General features: G+C 48.2%; 1 protein-coding gene across 2 annotated transcripts in view; it reads right to left on the bottom strand.

The window, feature by feature from the left end:
- NRK (Nik related kinase) overlaps nt 1-16,775 on the bottom strand; it is a 275,460-nt gene that overhangs the window by 96,914 nt on the left and 161,771 nt on the right. For both annotated transcript variants that reach the window (XM_083159430.1, XM_083159431.1), the window contains exon 19: nt 15,353-15,444. In XM_083159430.1, the coding sequence (XP_083015556.1) occupies nt 15,353-15,444 (92 nt within the window). The remainder of the gene's footprint in view (nt 1-15,352; nt 15,445-16,775) is intronic.

The raw sequence follows: 16,775 nt of genomic DNA, 5'->3' as shown, positions 1-16,775 counted from the left end.
CTGGTTGGAGGAGGATAGGTGCCGTCACGAATGCTCTTTTTAACTGCTGGAAGGCAGAGGATGCTTCGGGCGACCATCGGCTTGGATCAGCTCCTTTGCAAGTGAGAGCAGTGAGGGGAGCAGCGATAGTAGAGAAGTTCCGGATAAATCGCCGGTAATAGTTTGAGAACCCTAGGAATCTCTGAATTCCTTTGAGCGTTGTGGGGGCTGCCCAGTCTTGGATGGCTCTCACCTTCTCTGGGTCCATCTCTATCCCAGTGGCGGAGAGAATGTGACCCAAGAATGGAATGGACGTGACCTCAAAAACGCACTTCTCCAACTTACAGAACAGTTGATTTTGGCGAAGACGTCGTAGGACTTCGGACACTGTCTGTCTGTGAAGTTGAAGATTTGGAGAGAAGATGAGTATATCGTCTAGATAGACTACGATGGAGTGGTACAGCAAGTCCCGAAAGATATCATTTACAAACTGTTGGAAGACGGCGGGGGCGTTACAAAGGCCGAAGGGCATCACCAGGTATTCATAGTGACCGTCGCGCGTATTAAAAGCCGTCTTCCACTCGTCACCTGGACGGATCCGGATCAAATTGTAGGCCCCTCGCAGGTCCAATTTAGTAAAGATTGCCGCCCCTCTGATCTTGTCGAATAGTTCTGCGATAAGGGGTAAGGGATAGCGGTTTTTAATGGTGATGTCTTCAGGCCCCTATAGTCGATACATGGCCGAAGACCGCCATCCTTCTTTTTCACAAAGAAAAACCCGGCCCCGGCCGGAGAAGTAGATGGTCGAATGAAACCTTTGTTTAAGTTCTCTTGAATGTACGAGGACATGGCCTCAGTCTCGGGTAGCGACAGAGGATAGATGCGGCCACGAGGAGGGAATTTCCCGGCCACCAGTTCTATCGGGCAGTCCCAAGGACGGTGAGGAGGCAGGGTGTCGGCACCTCCTTTACTGAAGACATCTGTAAATGAACGGTATGGTGCGGGTATAGACAAGGGTGGAGCTGAAGAGGATGAAGGACAGTTATCCTCATGTTGTGGATGGGTCTGGTAGACCGGAAGGATCTGAGGAATGCAGGTAGACTGGCAATCTGTTCCCCAGGCCTTGACCTCCATATTGGTCCAATCGATGTGTGGGTTATGTTTAGAGAGCCAGGGAAGGCCCAGGACCATTGGATGTGAGGACTGTGGAAGAATGAAGAATTCGAGGGTCTCTTGATGTAGAGCTCCTATGAGCAGTGTCACCGGGGTGGTCTGATGGGTGATTTGTCCACTACGAATTCGACTCCCATCCACTGCAGTGAGGACCAGCGAATGATCCAGGGGTTGCACCGGCAGGGCATGTTGGGTGACAAAAGAAGACGAAAGGAAATTTCCCGCTGCCCCAGAGTCCAATAGGGCCTGAACTCTTTTTCTCCCTTGGGGACACACAAGGGTAACCGGAATGGTGGAATCAGAAGAAGAGGGAGATGGAAGCAAGACTCCTAATCGGACCTCCCTCGTGGAGATTAGGAGCGGTCGTTTCCCGGCCGCAGCGGGCAGGAAGCCAACAGGTGAGCTGAGGAGCCACAGTACATGCACAGATTCTCTCGCCGTCTTCGGGACTTCTCTTCGAGAGAAAGACGAGAGCGGTTGATTTGCATGGGCTCATCTGTTGACACCGCAGGAGGCGGGGTTGGTCTGGAAGCGGGTGCGACATTGGAAGGGAATCGAGGGCGAAGGCGATCAGAGCGATTCCTCTCAAGTTGGCGTTCTTGGAGTCGCAGATCGACCTTGTTACATAATGAAATGAGTTCAGCCAGGGTGGAAGGAGAATCGCGAGTTGCTAACTCGTCCTTGATGCGGCCGGCTAGGCCGTTCCAGAAGGCAGAGACGAGAGCCTCTTCGTTCCATCTGAGTTCGGAAGCCAGGGTTTGAAATTGCACAACATATTGTCCCACTGGGCGACTGCCCTGACGAATTCTTAGGATCTCCGTGGCTGCGGAGGACACTCTGCCAGGCTCGTCGAAGATGCGACGGAAGGAAGCCACAAATTCTTCATAGTTGTTGAGGATGGGATCCGCACGCTCCCAGAGGGGGGACACCCACTCCAGGGCTGGGCCTGCCAGTAGGGACACGATGTAAGCCACCCGAGTCTTGGGAGAGGGGAAATTGGAAGGCTGGAGGGTAAAATGGACGTCACATTGATTCAGGAATCCTCGACACCCCCTTGGGGACCCGTCATATTTACTGGGGGTTGACAGCTGCAGATGGTGAGGAGCAGCTGGCCCCGGAGAAGCAGCAGAGGCCGAAGCTCCGGAGGTAGGTGCTGCCGAAACTGAGGGAGCCGCCTGAGGTGGTGACAAGGTCTGGAGGAATTGAGCCACTTGACGCTGGGTAGCCTCTACTTGTTCCAAGCGAGCCATAATGCCTTGAAGAACATCCGTCATGGAGGCCTGTGCTTCACCCGATTCCATCGGGTCAGTGCAAACTGTCACGGCTAAAGGGCTGGATGGAGTCGTGTGGTGCACAGGAACTGGAGACGGACCAGGAGGAGTAGGATTGAAACGTGCCGGTTTAATAACGGATTTCATAAATGATAAACTTCACTCAAATACTTCTTTAAGTGACAGTTGGATAACTTAAATAGAGTCCAGCACAATACTAATAACGGGCAGGTAAATCTGGAAACGTATACTTGATGAGCCAGAGTACATAGAGGAAGATCCGGAAAGAGGTTGATTTGATGATAGAAGAAATGGATCCGGATGACTGAAAGATGATGGAATGAATGAGTTGAATGAAGAAGGACAGCGGAAAGCTGAGCAGGGTAATTCTGGGACACAAGCAGGAACAAGCACTAGGTAGGACTTGCAGCATTGGTGTCAGGAGAAAACTTCCTTGTAGAAAGATGCAGGGAGCAAGGCACCAGAGTCAGGAGAGAAAGAGCCAGGATCCAGGAAACAGCTAGGAGTTGTGAATGACTCCAAAGACTCATTGCACTGACACTGAACAGCCTAGGCAGATCCCCTATATCCCCAGGGGGCGGCTGCCATTGGCTGACAGCGCAGGAAGAGGAGGGAACCTCCACTCTGGGCCAATCTGTCTCCTGCCCTCAACCAAGATGGCGACGCCGGCCTCCCCTGCTGCCATCCCTACCTGGAGCTGCCCCTACTCGCACGCCGCAGCCTGGGACCTGCACACGCTAGCCGGCGGCGGGCGCGGACGGGTGAGTACTGTACCCGCCGCGCTCCGTCGCGGCTACGTGTGACAGTACCCCCCCTTTTCAGGGTGACCCCAGGGCGCCTATGGGCCTTGTGAGGATTTCTCTGAAGAAATTGCTTTATCAGCTTCGGAGCGTGAAGATCAATGGAATCCACCCAAGAGTTCTCTTCGGGACCAAACCCAACCCATTCCACCAGATACTGGGTACGAGATTTGCGGCAGCGAGAGTCTATAATGCGTCTTACCTCGAATTCAGCCCCACTCTCGGAGTTAATCTTGGGCGGTTTGGGAATCCTATTTTGATAAGAGTTCAACCTTAAAGGCTTGAGGAGGGACACATGGAAGGAATTTGAAATCCTTAGGGAAGGAGGAAGTTGAAGTCTATAAGCGACCGGATTAATGACTTGGATGATAGGGTATGGCCCAATGAACCGAGGAGCCAGCTTCATAGAGGGCAGACGGAGGCGTATATGGCGGGTAGACAGCCATACCCGGTCTCCGACTTTCAATCGGGGCGCTGCCCTTCTTTTTCTGTCTGCCATCCTCTTGTATCGGGCGGAAGATTTAAGAAGAGCGGTGTGGACCTCTGACCAGATTTTAGCAAAGCGTTGTAATGAAGTGGTTGCTGCAGGAACTTCGGAAGAGGTTAATTCTGAGAAATCCGGAGACCGTGGATGTTTGCCGAATACTGTAAAGAAGGGAGTGGTTCCGGAGGAAGAGTGATAGGAGTTGTTATGCATATATTCTGCCCACGGGAGAAGATCCACCCAGTCATCTTGGGAAGACGAGACAAACAGTCGGATAAAGGCCTCCAAGTCTTGATTCACCCGTTCTGTCTGGCCGTTGGTCTGGGGGTGAAAGGCAGTGGAAAACTTGAGTTTGACCTGTACCGCGGCACAGAGAGCTCTCCAGAACTTTGCAACGAACTGTACTCCGCGGTCGGATACAATCTCTTTGGGCAGTCCGTGGAGTTTAAAAATGGTTGAGATAAACAGCTGGGCCAGTACTGGAGCAGAGGGGAGACCTTTTAGTGGGAAAAAATGGACCATTTTAGAGAATCGGTCAACCACTACCCAGATTGCAGTATGACCTTTTGAGGGAGGTAGTTCACAAATGAAGTCCATTGACAGATGGGTCCATGGTTCTGTGGGAATGGTTAGAGGGCGGAGAGGACCAGCGGGAGTTGTTCTGGGCACCTTATGCTGAGCACATCTCACACAAGAGGCGACGAAGTTGGTTACGTCGTGGCGGATGGTTGGCCACCAATAAGAACGTGACAGGAACATCAAGGTCTTTTGTGCTCCTGCGTGCCCTGCGAAGCGGGAAGAATGTGCCCATGTCAATATTTTCTTGCGGAGTTCGGGGGGAACAAACGTTTTACCTGGAGGAGGAGATGGCTGTATGGTTACTTGGGCGAAGACCACCGGATCGAGGATTGGACGAGGAGGTGTCTCTAGGTCAGAAGTCGTCTCAAAGGAGCGGGATAGAGCGTCCGCCTTAGTATTCGTGGTTCCAGGTCGGAATTTAATTTGGAAATCAAAGCGTTCAAAAAACATCGCCCAACGGGCTTGGCGGGCAGTAAGGCACTGAGCCTGTTTAAGAAAGGACAGATTTTTGTGGTCTGAATACACGGTGATCTTATGCCGTGCCCCCTCCAGAAGGTATCGCCACTCCTCTAACGCAGCCTTGACTGCAAGCAACTCCTGTTCCCCGATGGGGTAATTCCTCTCTGCCGGAAGGAATTTTTTGGAGAGGAAGGCACAAGGGTGTAATTCTTGATCCTCACCTTTTTGTGACAAGATGGCCCCGATCCCTTCCGAGGATGCGTCCACCTCGAGAATGAAGGGCCTGTCGAGGTCTGGTTGGAGGAGGATAGGTGCCGTCACGAATGCTCTTTTTAACTGCTGGAAGGCAGAGGATGCTTCGGGCGACCATCGGCTTGGATCAGCTCCTTTGCAAGTGAGAGCAGTGAGGGGAGCAGCGATAGTAGAGAAGTTCCGGATAAATCGCCGGTAATAGTTTGAGAACCCTAGGAATCTCTGAATTCCTTTGAGCGTTGTGGGGGCTGCCCAGTCTTGGATGGCTCTCACCTTCTCTGGGTCCATCTCTATCCCAGTGGCGGAGAGAATGTGACCCAAGAATGGAATGGACGTGACCTCAAAAACGCACTTCTCCAACTTACAGAACAGTTGATTTTGGCGAAGACGTCGTAGGACTTCGGACACTGTCTGTCTGTGAAGTTGAAGATTTGGAGAGAAGATGAGTATATCGTCTAGATAGACTACGATGGAGTGGTACAGCAAGTCCCGAAAGATATCATTTACAAACTGTTGGAAGACGGCGGGGGCGTTACAAAGGCCGAAGGGCATCACCAGGTATTCATAGTGACCGTCGCGCGTATTAAAAGCCGTCTTCCACTCGTCACCTGGACGGATCCGGATCAAATTGTAGGCCCCTCGCAGGTCCAATTTAGTAAAGATTGCCGCCCCTCTGATCTTGTCGAATAGTTCTGCGATAAGGGGTAAGGGATAGCGGTTTTTAATGGTGATGTCTTCAGGCCCCTATAGTCGATACATGGCCGAAGACCGCCATCCTTCTTTTTCACAAAGAAAAACCCGGCCCCGGCCGGAGAAGTAGATGGTCGAATGAAACCTTTGTTTAAGTTCTCTTGAATGTACGAGGACATGGCCTCAGTCTCGGGTAGCGACAGAGGATAGATGCGGCCACGAGGAGGGAATTTCCCGGCCACCAGTTCTATCGGGCAGTCCCAAGGACGGTGAGGAGGCAGGGTGTCGGCACCTCCTTTACTGAAGACATCTGTAAATGAACGGTATGGTGCGGGTATAGACAAGGGTGGAGCTGAAGAGGATGAAGGACAGTTATCCTCATGTTGTGGATGGGTCTGGTAGACCGGAAGGATCTGAGGAATGCAGGTAGACTGGCAATCTGTTCCCCAGGCCTTGACCTCCATATTGGTCCAATCGATGTGTGGGTTATGTTTAGAGAGCCAGGGAAGGCCCAGGACCATTGGATGTGAGGACTGTGGAAGAATGAAGAATTCGAGGGTCTCTTGATGTAGAGCTCCTATGAGCAGTGTCACCGGGGTGGTCTGATGGGTGATTTGTCCACTACGAATTCGACTCCCATCCACTGCAGTGAGGACCAGCGAATGATCCAGGGGTTGCACCGGCAGGGCATGTTGGGTGACAAAAGAAGACGAAAGGAAATTTCCCGCTGCCCCAGAGTCCAATAGGGCCTGAACTCTTTTTCTCCCTTGGGGACACACAAGGGTAACCGGAATGGTGGAATCAGAAGAAGAGGGAGATGGAAGCAAGACTCCTAATCGGACCTCCCTCGTGGAGATTAGGAGCGGTCGTTTCCCGGCCGCAGCGGGCAGGAAGCCAACAGGTGAGCTGAGGAGCCACAGTACATGCACAGATTCTCTCGCCGTCTTCGGGACTTCTCTTCGAGAGAAAGACGAGAGCGGTTGATTTGCATGGGCTCATCTGTTGACACCGCAGGAGGCGGGGTTGGTCTGGAAGCGGGTGCGACATTGGAAGGGAATCGAGGGCGAAGGCGATCAGAGCGATTCCTCTCAAGTTGGCGTTCTTGGAGTCGCAGATCGACCTTGTTACATAATGAAATGAGTTCAGCCAGGGTGGAAGGAGAATCGCGAGTTGCTAACTCGTCCTTGATGCGGCCGGCTAGGCCGTTCCAGAAGGCAGAGACGAGAGCCTCTTCGTTCCATCTGAGTTCGGAAGCCAGGGTTTGAAATTGCACAACATATTGTCCCACTGGGCGACTGCCCTGACGAATTCTTAGGATCTCCGTGGCTGCGGAGGACACTCTGCCAGGCTCGTCGAAGATGCGACGGAAGGAAGCCACAAATTCTTCATAGTTGTTGAGGATGGGATCCGCACGCTCCCAGAGGGGGGACACCCACTCCAGGGCTGGGCCTGCCAGTAGGGACACGATGTAAGCCACCCGAGTCTTGGGAGAGGGGAAATTGGAAGGCTGGAGGGTAAAATGGACGTCACATTGATTCAGGAATCCTCGACACCCCCTTGGGGACCCGTCATATTTACTGGGGGTTGACAGCTGCAGATGGTGAGGAGCAGCTGGCCCCGGAGAAGCAGCAGAGGCCGAAGCTCCGGAGGTAGGTGCTGCCGAAACTGAGGGAGCCGCCTGAGGTGGTGACAAGGTCTGGAGGAATTGAGCCACTTGACGCTGGGTAGCCTCTACTTGTTCCAAGCGAGCCATAATGCCTTGAAGAACATCCGTCATGGAGGCCTGTGCTTCACCCGATTCCATCGGGTCAGTGCAAACTGTCACGGCTAAAGGGCTGGATGGAGTCGTGTGGTGCACAGGAACTGGAGACGGACCAGGAGGAGTAGGATTGAAACGTGCCGGTTTAATAACGGATTTCATAAATGATAAACTTCACTCAAATACTTCTTTAAGTGACAGTTGGATAACTTAAATAGAGTCCAGCACAATACTAATAACGGGCAGGTAAATCTGGAAACGTATACTTGATAAGCCAGAGTACATAGAGGAAGATCCGGAAAGAGGTTGATTTGATGATAGAAGAAATGGATCCGGATGACTGAAAGATGATGGAATGAATGAGTTGAATGAAGAAGGACAGCGGAAAGCTGAGCAGGGTAATTCTGGGACACAAGCAGGAACAAGCACTAGGTAGGACTTGCAGCATTGGTGTCAGGAGAAAACTTCCTTGTAGAAAGATGCAGGGAGCAAGGCACCAGAGTCAGGAGAGAAAGAGCCAGGATCCAGGAAACAGCTAGGAGTTGTGAATGACTCCAAAGACTCATTGCACTGACACTGAACAGCCTAGGCAGATCCCCTATATCCCCAGGGGGCGGCTGCCATTGGCTGACAGCGCAGGAAGAGGAGGGAACCTCCACTCTGGGCCAATCTGTCTCCTGCCCTCAACCAAGATGGCGACGCCGGCCTCCCCTGCTGCCATCCCTACCTGGAGCTGCCCCTACTCGCACGCCGCAGCCTGGGACCTGCACACGCTAGCCGGCGGCGGGCGCGGACGGGTGAGTACTGTACCCGCCGCGCTCCGTCGCGGCTACGTGTGACACACTCTCTTGTCACTCTCTGCTATTCCTAACTACATCATCTGAGTTTTGTGTTATGCAACATTAAGGGGGGGGGGGTGTCAGTTTCCATCGAAGGAGGCGAGTTGCCAAGGCCTGTGAAAACGGCTGAACTAAAGAGGCTTCCAGGAGATTTATGTCCCAGAACTTGTACATTTAAACTTGCTCATTGGCAGCCCAACTCTCAATTTACCGGTTCGATTCACTCATGACTGACTCGAAAGGGCTCACTATGGGGGTAGCAAACACTTTTGAGCAAGATCCCCCAACTATGAAGTGCGTCAGGTGTCATACAGAAGTTTCCAGCAATTGTATACCCTGCTAAGAACCTTCCAAGGTGTATGCAAACACAGTCACAACTGTCTAATTGTACACAGCTGTACTACAGATATATGCTACGGGTGAAGTTGCTAGAATGTGTTCACAGTTGCCCACTGTTGCATCTCTCATTTTTAATGTGTACAAAGACATACCATGGGCAACATTAGTCGCTTCATCCAACTTCTCCAGCTCCATGGCTGCTCAGTAAGTCAGTTAAAACTATTCCAAAGGGCAGTGGTTCGTAAACTGTGTGCCGTGGCACCATGGGGTGTTGCGGAGCACTTGCAGGGGTGCCTTGGGTTGGTGGTTTGGGATCATTTACATTTTTTATGGTCAGTGTAATAGGTAAAACCAGTGCTTTTGGCTTCCAATCATAAAATATGTGGACAAACATAAGAAAATCCTGTCCCCAAGGATGACATCACATTTTTTTAAATTCCTAATATTGTTGGAAGTACTTGACAAGAATCTTTTGGCCTCGGGTGCTACAATTCTATAGATTGTAAGCTTGCAGCAGGGCTCTTCTACCTCCAAGTCTGCCTGTTGTTACCCAGTTTGTTTTATCACTGTCTACTATTGTAAAGCACAACGGAATCTGCTGCGCTATATAAGAAACTGTAAATAAATAAATAATAATACAGAAACATTTCTGGTACTCTAGGGTGCCGTGATTCAAAGAAGATTGGCAACCACTGCCATAGGGACCAAAACAATAACATATTTAGAAGTAGTTGCTGGCTTTGACATGCCCACAAAAAGCTTGTGACACATCTATGTGACTTCGGACATTATTTACCTTATTGACGTTACTTTCAATAAGGGCAGAATAGCCCTCATACAGGTATGGTTAGTCGTGTGTGTGCATGAACTGGTCCTGAGACAAAGGATGCAAGACAGCATCATACTGTCAGTGAAACCATCTACGGGTGGTGACTGCCTCCGTTTGTAAAAACAGAGGTATGTCACTGCCAGGCGCTCACCCCCTGCCTCCATCAGCGCTGTGGTCAGTAATAGTGCTGGAGGCTCAGGGTCAGTGCAGGCGGCGGCCATCTTCTACAGGCTTCAGCTGGACAGACAGGGCGGAAGTGTCGCGTTCTTTGCTAGGCAACGTCCTAAACTTCCACCCCCCGCTGCAGCCGGGGGATACAAGAGGGTTGCGGCTGACGTCACGTGCCACAGGGCGGCGGTTTTGTATATAAGGCTGGCTTCTGCTGGGAACAGACGGTTATAGTTCTGTTTGCATGGTCTCCTGCTCCAGAGTGTTCCTGGTTCCAGAATCCTGTATTCAGGGTCCTGTGTGCCTGCCTTGTGTTGTGCCTCAGTTAGCTTGCTCCTGGTTCCAGCCTCATCTCGTCAGCCTACTCAACCTCTGTGCTCCCTGTGGTTTCCTTCTTTCATATAAGTCAGGGGTTGATAGCATTTATTTATTATTTTTGTACCATCATTGCATTGTTGCATTTACTAATCTTTTGCTATTTCTAAACCACGGCTTCATCTCGTGTATTGTTATTGTACATCCAGTATTTATATTTTACGGTATCCTCTTGCTGCATTGTTGCATTTGTTTCTTAGTACTGAAGGTGTGTTTACTTCAGCAAATTACTCTTGCGGTATCCCTGCCTCCTGCAGCAGCCTTGTAATCTGTAAGACCAGGCAGCACTGGGGTGGGGGTGGAAATAATGTACCCCCACAGACGTGGCTGTTATTGGTGAAGCCTTAGTTCGCAGGAGGCAATCAGGACAGCAAGGGGTCACCACCATTTAGGGGAGGGAAGAGGCCAGGATTTCCATATTTGCACAAAGTAAAACCCAGCTTAGCGATCATGTCACACATGGAAGCTACATAAAATGCCAATATCAGTACTAAAGATGGTCCTGATTCATACCATTCGGAAGGCTGCAAATTTGCATGGCGGTTGATTATCGATAGACTGCGTATTGTGTACATTCCGCACGTGCGTACAGCCCACAATTTTTTTCTTCGCTAGCAATTTTCAAGGGGATTGGCAGGAAACAGGCATCTAGGGGTTGGTAACCTACCTTTTCATGGGAGTGCCAAGCAAATGCTAGACGTGCTGGAAAAAACAATGGAAGTGTCAGGGAAAAAGCAGGCGTGCCCAAGCATTTTAGAGTAAGGTGTGTGACATCAGCAGCAGGCTGGATATTCCTGTATTCATCGCAGTCACCGAGTATGATTCTGGCTACTCTGAGTCTGCAATGAGTGGTGCCCACTGTAAAATTATTTAGATGATGAGCGGCTTATGAATGGTTTTTAACATAAATGCACGGCTGCAAATAGACTTGCATCTGTACACATCTTTTTGCACAGCAATCACATTAATTCGCAAGGTGGGATTCCATTTAAGCCGGGCGGTGTCTACCTACAAACTGGCTGCTGGCATTCATGGCCATATGACTGGCTAAATTACAAAGTTCATGTTATGCCAAATGGGGCTTTTTGGCACAATGGGGGGTTATTTTGGTTCACTCTTTCTGAAAAATTCCTTTTTAGATGGACAAAACCATGTGCACCGCAGGTGGGGCAGATGTAACTTGTGCAGAAAGAATTAGATTTGGGTGGGGTTTTACTTCAAAGTGAGATCTATATTGCAGTGTAAAAATAAAGCAGCCAGTATTTTCCCTGCACAGAAACAAAATAACTCACCCACATCTAATTCTCTCTGAACATTTTACATCTGCCCCCCTGCAGTGCACATGGTTTTTTCCATCTAGCAAGTAATTTTTCAGAAAGAGTGAACCAAAATAACCCCCTATGTGTTTGTGGACAAATATGCAGCATTGGAATTATTCTGCAACATTTTGTGTATGCTCTCTATCTGATTGATTTACTTTAGCCAGATGCATTAAACCCAAAAACAAAATAAAAACCTATATATATTATACAGCACAGAATTAAATGTTTCCTGAATCTATAGGATAATATCGCTGAAGATCAGAAATCCCAGTGGATAAAAATGTCCTACGAGCCAATGGGACATGTGTAAGATGGAAACCACTTTACTGAAATGCTAGCACTATAGCCGTAATAATAGGAAAAAATTATGTTTATATAAAGACAATGAGCAAGTTAAAATTGGACGAGTTCTGGGACTTAACAGAAATCCCCTGGAAACCTCTTTCGTTCAGCATTTTTTCACAGTAAATCTGTTTATCTCGTAGTCAAGGCAGCAATCGTGTGAGGCGAGTTCTATCGATTTGCAAACGTCAATTATTTTTAAACCATACCCAGTTGCTGGAAACGTACAGTACATTACTTTGTGCTAAATTGGATCTTTTAAGTATTCTTAGCAACTGAAACAACGTTAAAATCAATCCAGTGCTGGTTTATCCTGAAATGAGCTGTGATCTAGAAGGATAACGAACATGGTATGAGAGCGTGCGCTATGGGCTCAATCCAATTAGCCATGAGTTCATTTGCGGTATGAGTAAAGGTGGATGTATGCCGCACTAATGGAACCACTAGACTTGCCCAAGAGGGCTGCATACAGAAATCTGTGAGTCTGTGGTTAGAGCAGGCTGTGAGGGGGAGGGGTGGGAGGTTTGTGGTGCTTCCAGAATTTCTCCACCATTTCAAAGGGGCCCTATTTGCGACTAATTGGATTGACCCCTGTGAGTTATCTACATCTCTGGGTGGGTGTTGCTCAGGGGCTATTTAACATTGATAATAATTGGGGATGCCATGCATGCGTTCTCAGAGGAATGCACAGCATTTTTATGGGGACACCCATAAAACACTGGGTGTTCCCCTGCTCCAGCCCCCTGTCCACCCCCATCCCTACCCTGGCAGTGCGAACGCCTCGGCAAGTATGATACTCACCAAAGGTATTCACACAGGGGGTTTTCACATGCACATTTTCGCGCATGTGCAGACCCCCACCATTAAAAACGGGGCAGAATTCGGACGCAAACAAACAAGTCTAAATTGGCCCCACTGTCCAATATATTGGCCATTCAATTGAATGACCGATATATCGACTCACCATCGGCTAGTGTGTACCTTCGATATATCTGTAAACGGTGTCATTCACAGATATATTGTATCGGCTGTGCAACACAGCCAATGTCCGATATATCTTAAAATATATCGGTGCAGCATTCTGTATGAACAGAGAATCTACCCATACCGGTGATTGACAGCTCACCGGGCAGGCGCAGTCTGGCAGAACTAATATGCAATATAGAACTTACCCTATAGATTGTAAGCTTGCAGTTTGGGAGAACACACTGTCAGATCCATCTGTAGATATATCTGCAGGTCAATTGATCTGAAGATATATTTGCCAGTGTGTACCCAGACACTGCACCTTGGTAAAACCTTGCTGCATGTGGAGCAGATGCATAGCTGCCTACCAGGGCCGGCGCTACCCACTCAGCAGCTCCTACAAAGCAGGGAGGCGCCATGCTGAAAAGACACTGTCTCCCTCCCTGCTCTGCTAAAGCTGCCTCAGCCCTCACTGTCACTGCCTCAGCCCTCACTGTCACTGCCTCCTATCCTGTAAACAGAGTTACTTCCTCTTTTGCTTTTACTCCTGTCTCAGAATGAATAACATGGACTCTTTTACACCTCTCTGGTTTTAAAAATAGACCCAGTTTTAGGACACACAATTGTATTTTATTCTTAATTACTGTGTTATGATTACAATGATGACTTCTATGTAAAGTACATAAATTCCTCAATGATTTTTCATGAGTCAAACTAATGGGATGCAGTTATAATCCCGGTGGTCGGAATCCCGGTGTTCAAAATCCCGACCGCCAAAATCCCATCACTTTCTCTCTCTAGGGGTGTCCATGACACCCCTAGAGGGAGAACAAATTAGTGTGCCGAGCGTAGCGAGGCACCGGGCCTGCCGCGTGGTGAGCGCAGCGAGCCCACAAGGGGGGGCGATCCATGTCCCCCCCTTGTTGGGATTTCGGCGGTCGGGATTCCGGCGGTCGGGATTTTGAACGCCGGGATTCCGACCGCCGGGATTTCGTATCAAACCCAAACTAATTTAGAACAGCATAAGAGATGGAGGGGATACTTTAGAAAAATTCATAGTATTCCAAAAAGTTAAAAAGCTCCTAAAAAAAGCTTGAAAAACATTTTTCAAAATCCAATCCCGATCTCCATGCCCTCCCTGCACAATCCAAACATATATAGAATTACTGTGATTTTATATTTCTACTTAAAAAATAAACTCATCTATTTGCTTATAGTAGTTCTATTCCCTTTTAAATGGTTTGACATGTAAGTCGTATGACACATGCACCGCTTTAGGGCGCAGTGGTAACCAATTGCCCAATTGCATTAACGTATTACTTCATCCGCCATGTGCCACTCCATTTGAATGACAGCCACTGAAGCTATGTCACTTCTAATTGCAATATTGGACTTGGAGATTTAAGTGCATTGTCACTTCCAAATGAAATCACTTGAAGTGCACGGCTTTGTCTAAACTGCCATTCATCCTGCGGGCTCAGCCTTACAGTTTAGTAGCCATCTATTAGAGGAGAGATAAAATAGCTCAAATAAAACATGCTTCTATTATGAGATAGTTGTTCAGTTCCCTCACTAGCACACACACACTGAATGGGAGGATTGGGAGAGCTCAACAAGCTACTGACACTATTACATAAGGGGGGAGATTTATCAAATGTTCATAGGAAGCTTATACCTATTATTTTATAGAATGTACTTGATAAATGAAAGCGAATAAGTTGCTGTGTGCAACCTCTCCACCTTGTTATGTATTTGCACTAGCTTTGGCCCCCGGGATACCTCCTCCACATTTGTGAGAACACACTGCAGCTGATGTCATTTCTAGCTCCTCCCCTTCTGAGGTCCATGACAGTGGATAGTTTTGGGGTACTGTATGCAAACTTGACTCTCTTAGATCTCCCGGACCCCTGTAGCAATGAAGAACGGGGTCTAGTAGTGTGCAAAGCCACATCACAAGGCCGCACTACTTTCTAGGAAGAATGCCTCAGGCGCAAAGATTTGAAGTGCCACACTGGGTGTCTTAGGGGCAAGTGCATACCTCACAACATGACCCTCTCCAGGGGGGACAGAATACTCTTCTCCTGGACTTCCTTCTGAATGTATGATTACCATCACCTGTGGTGAAACACCTTTCTTATCCATTAACAGGTGACGTTAATCATACAGTAAGCGGGAAGTCCAGAAACAAACAGAACATCATGTCCCCCTTGGAATGGGTCATGTTATGAGGTATGCAAGTGACACCCCTGCCCTATGGTTGTTAATACCAGTTGTTCTCAACCTCAGTCCTTAAGTACCCCCAACAGTTCATGTTTTCCAGGTCACTCAGCAGGTGCACTCATTACTCACTGGCACATGATCCACAGGTGAAGCTAATTATTTCACTTGCAATTCTGTGTGGAGACCAGGAACATGTGAACTGTTGGGGGTACTTGAGGACTAAGGTTGAGAAGCACTGGCTAATACCACAAGTAGGGAGTAAAGCACTTTATTATCAATAATGGAAACATTTTGTTATACAAAAGACAGGTACTATAGTTACACTATGAGATGCAAATGATGATATTTTAAGCATATATGCAAAAACAAAAACAGCTATTTATTCTTATTAATATATGTTAATTTACATATAACCTATATTATTATGTACATGCTGGAAACTGCAAAGTGCAAGTCTGATTAATATACATGTGCAAAGCTATCACCTGGCTTTAATCTGCTGCTTTGATTGACATTTCCAGTGGCGCTGATAATTTTACTCTCTTGGGGCTGCTCCTTGGACTGCTGAAGGAAACCACTAGTGGATAAAGCATACATACAAGGTTAGTATTAGGAGTAATTACAATCATCGGTCTATTCCAAGAAATGTTTCCCTCTGTGCACGTGTCAGGATCCTTCCACCACAGGCACGCTGCTTGTCCCCCATATTTGCATAAAGAAAGCTCCACCTCTACATACTACAAACTTAAGGTATCTAAATACTAACTGATACAAAACCTTAGTAACAAAAATATAATAATCAGAGCTGATCCAGGTATGTCTTTTTCATACTTGCCTACCTGACCCTCTCCATGAGGGAGAAAATGCTCTGTTCCTGGACTTCCCTGGTAATGTATGATTACCGTCACCTGTGGTGAGCTACTTAATTGATAAGAAAGGTGTTTGACCACAGGTGATGGCAATCATACATTACCAGGGAAGTCCAGGAACAGAGCATTTTCTCCCTCATGGTCTGGTAGGCAGGTATGCTACAAATAATTCAATTTGGTTCCTAGGAGCATGATTGTTCTTATATACAGTAGCTTCAGATGACTTATGTTATTATGGTTCCAAGTGCGTAAACTATATATTCACTTTGTTGTAACCACAGAATCCCTGTGATGTTATTTTTATGTAAGAGTTTCCGCCATCATAGGGAGTGGGGAGAGCCATGGCAGAGCCAGTAAGAGCCCATCCAGCTGTTATCTCTAGCAGCTGCAGTTATAAGTCAGTGGCTTGTAATGTGTAACATACGGCTGTATTATTATTTAGTCTAAACTCTGTAACATGATACAATAAATACTAGAAATTATTCTAGGCAAGCTGCGAAGATCGAGCCCCATAGTGCTTGCCATGCCGTTCTCACCAAAACACGTATCCCCTACCAACCATACGAGGGGTGTGTTATGAAAACACATCTCCTTGCATGTGCCCACAGCAGGAGAAATCATTCATTGGTCGGCGGCCATAAAATGATTTCTCCTCCAGTGGAGACTGACTTATATTTACAGGCAATGGGACGAAATCAGGGCTAGCAGCTGACGTCATGTGACTCCCAGCACACTGCATTTGCATGGGAACGACCAGAGGGGAAAGACATAGCTCAGAAAGGGGCTTCTGAGCAATATCTTTCACAATCAGAGACATGGCCTCTGGGAGGGGTGTGGTCATGGGAGGGGCGTGGTCCCCCAGTTATCTGATAATCTCTGTTTAGAAGAAGAACTGATTAATCCTTTCTATGAGGGGGAAGGTTCAGTCAAACCCAATGAAAAGGGGACAGCCCCTAGCAGAGTGGCAGATGGAGATCTGAGTCCCTTTGCCTACTAGGGGTCCTTTTAGGTCTGTGATTTCAAGGAGACAAATGGGGAG

Source organism: Crinia signifera, chromosome 9 (assembly GCF_055691185.1).
Source record: "Crinia signifera chromosome 9, ASM5569118v1, whole genome shotgun sequence".
Taxonomy (NCBI): Eukaryota; Metazoa; Chordata; class Amphibia; order Anura; family Myobatrachidae; genus Crinia; species Crinia signifera.
This window is presented reverse-complemented; position numbering and strand designations above follow the sequence as displayed.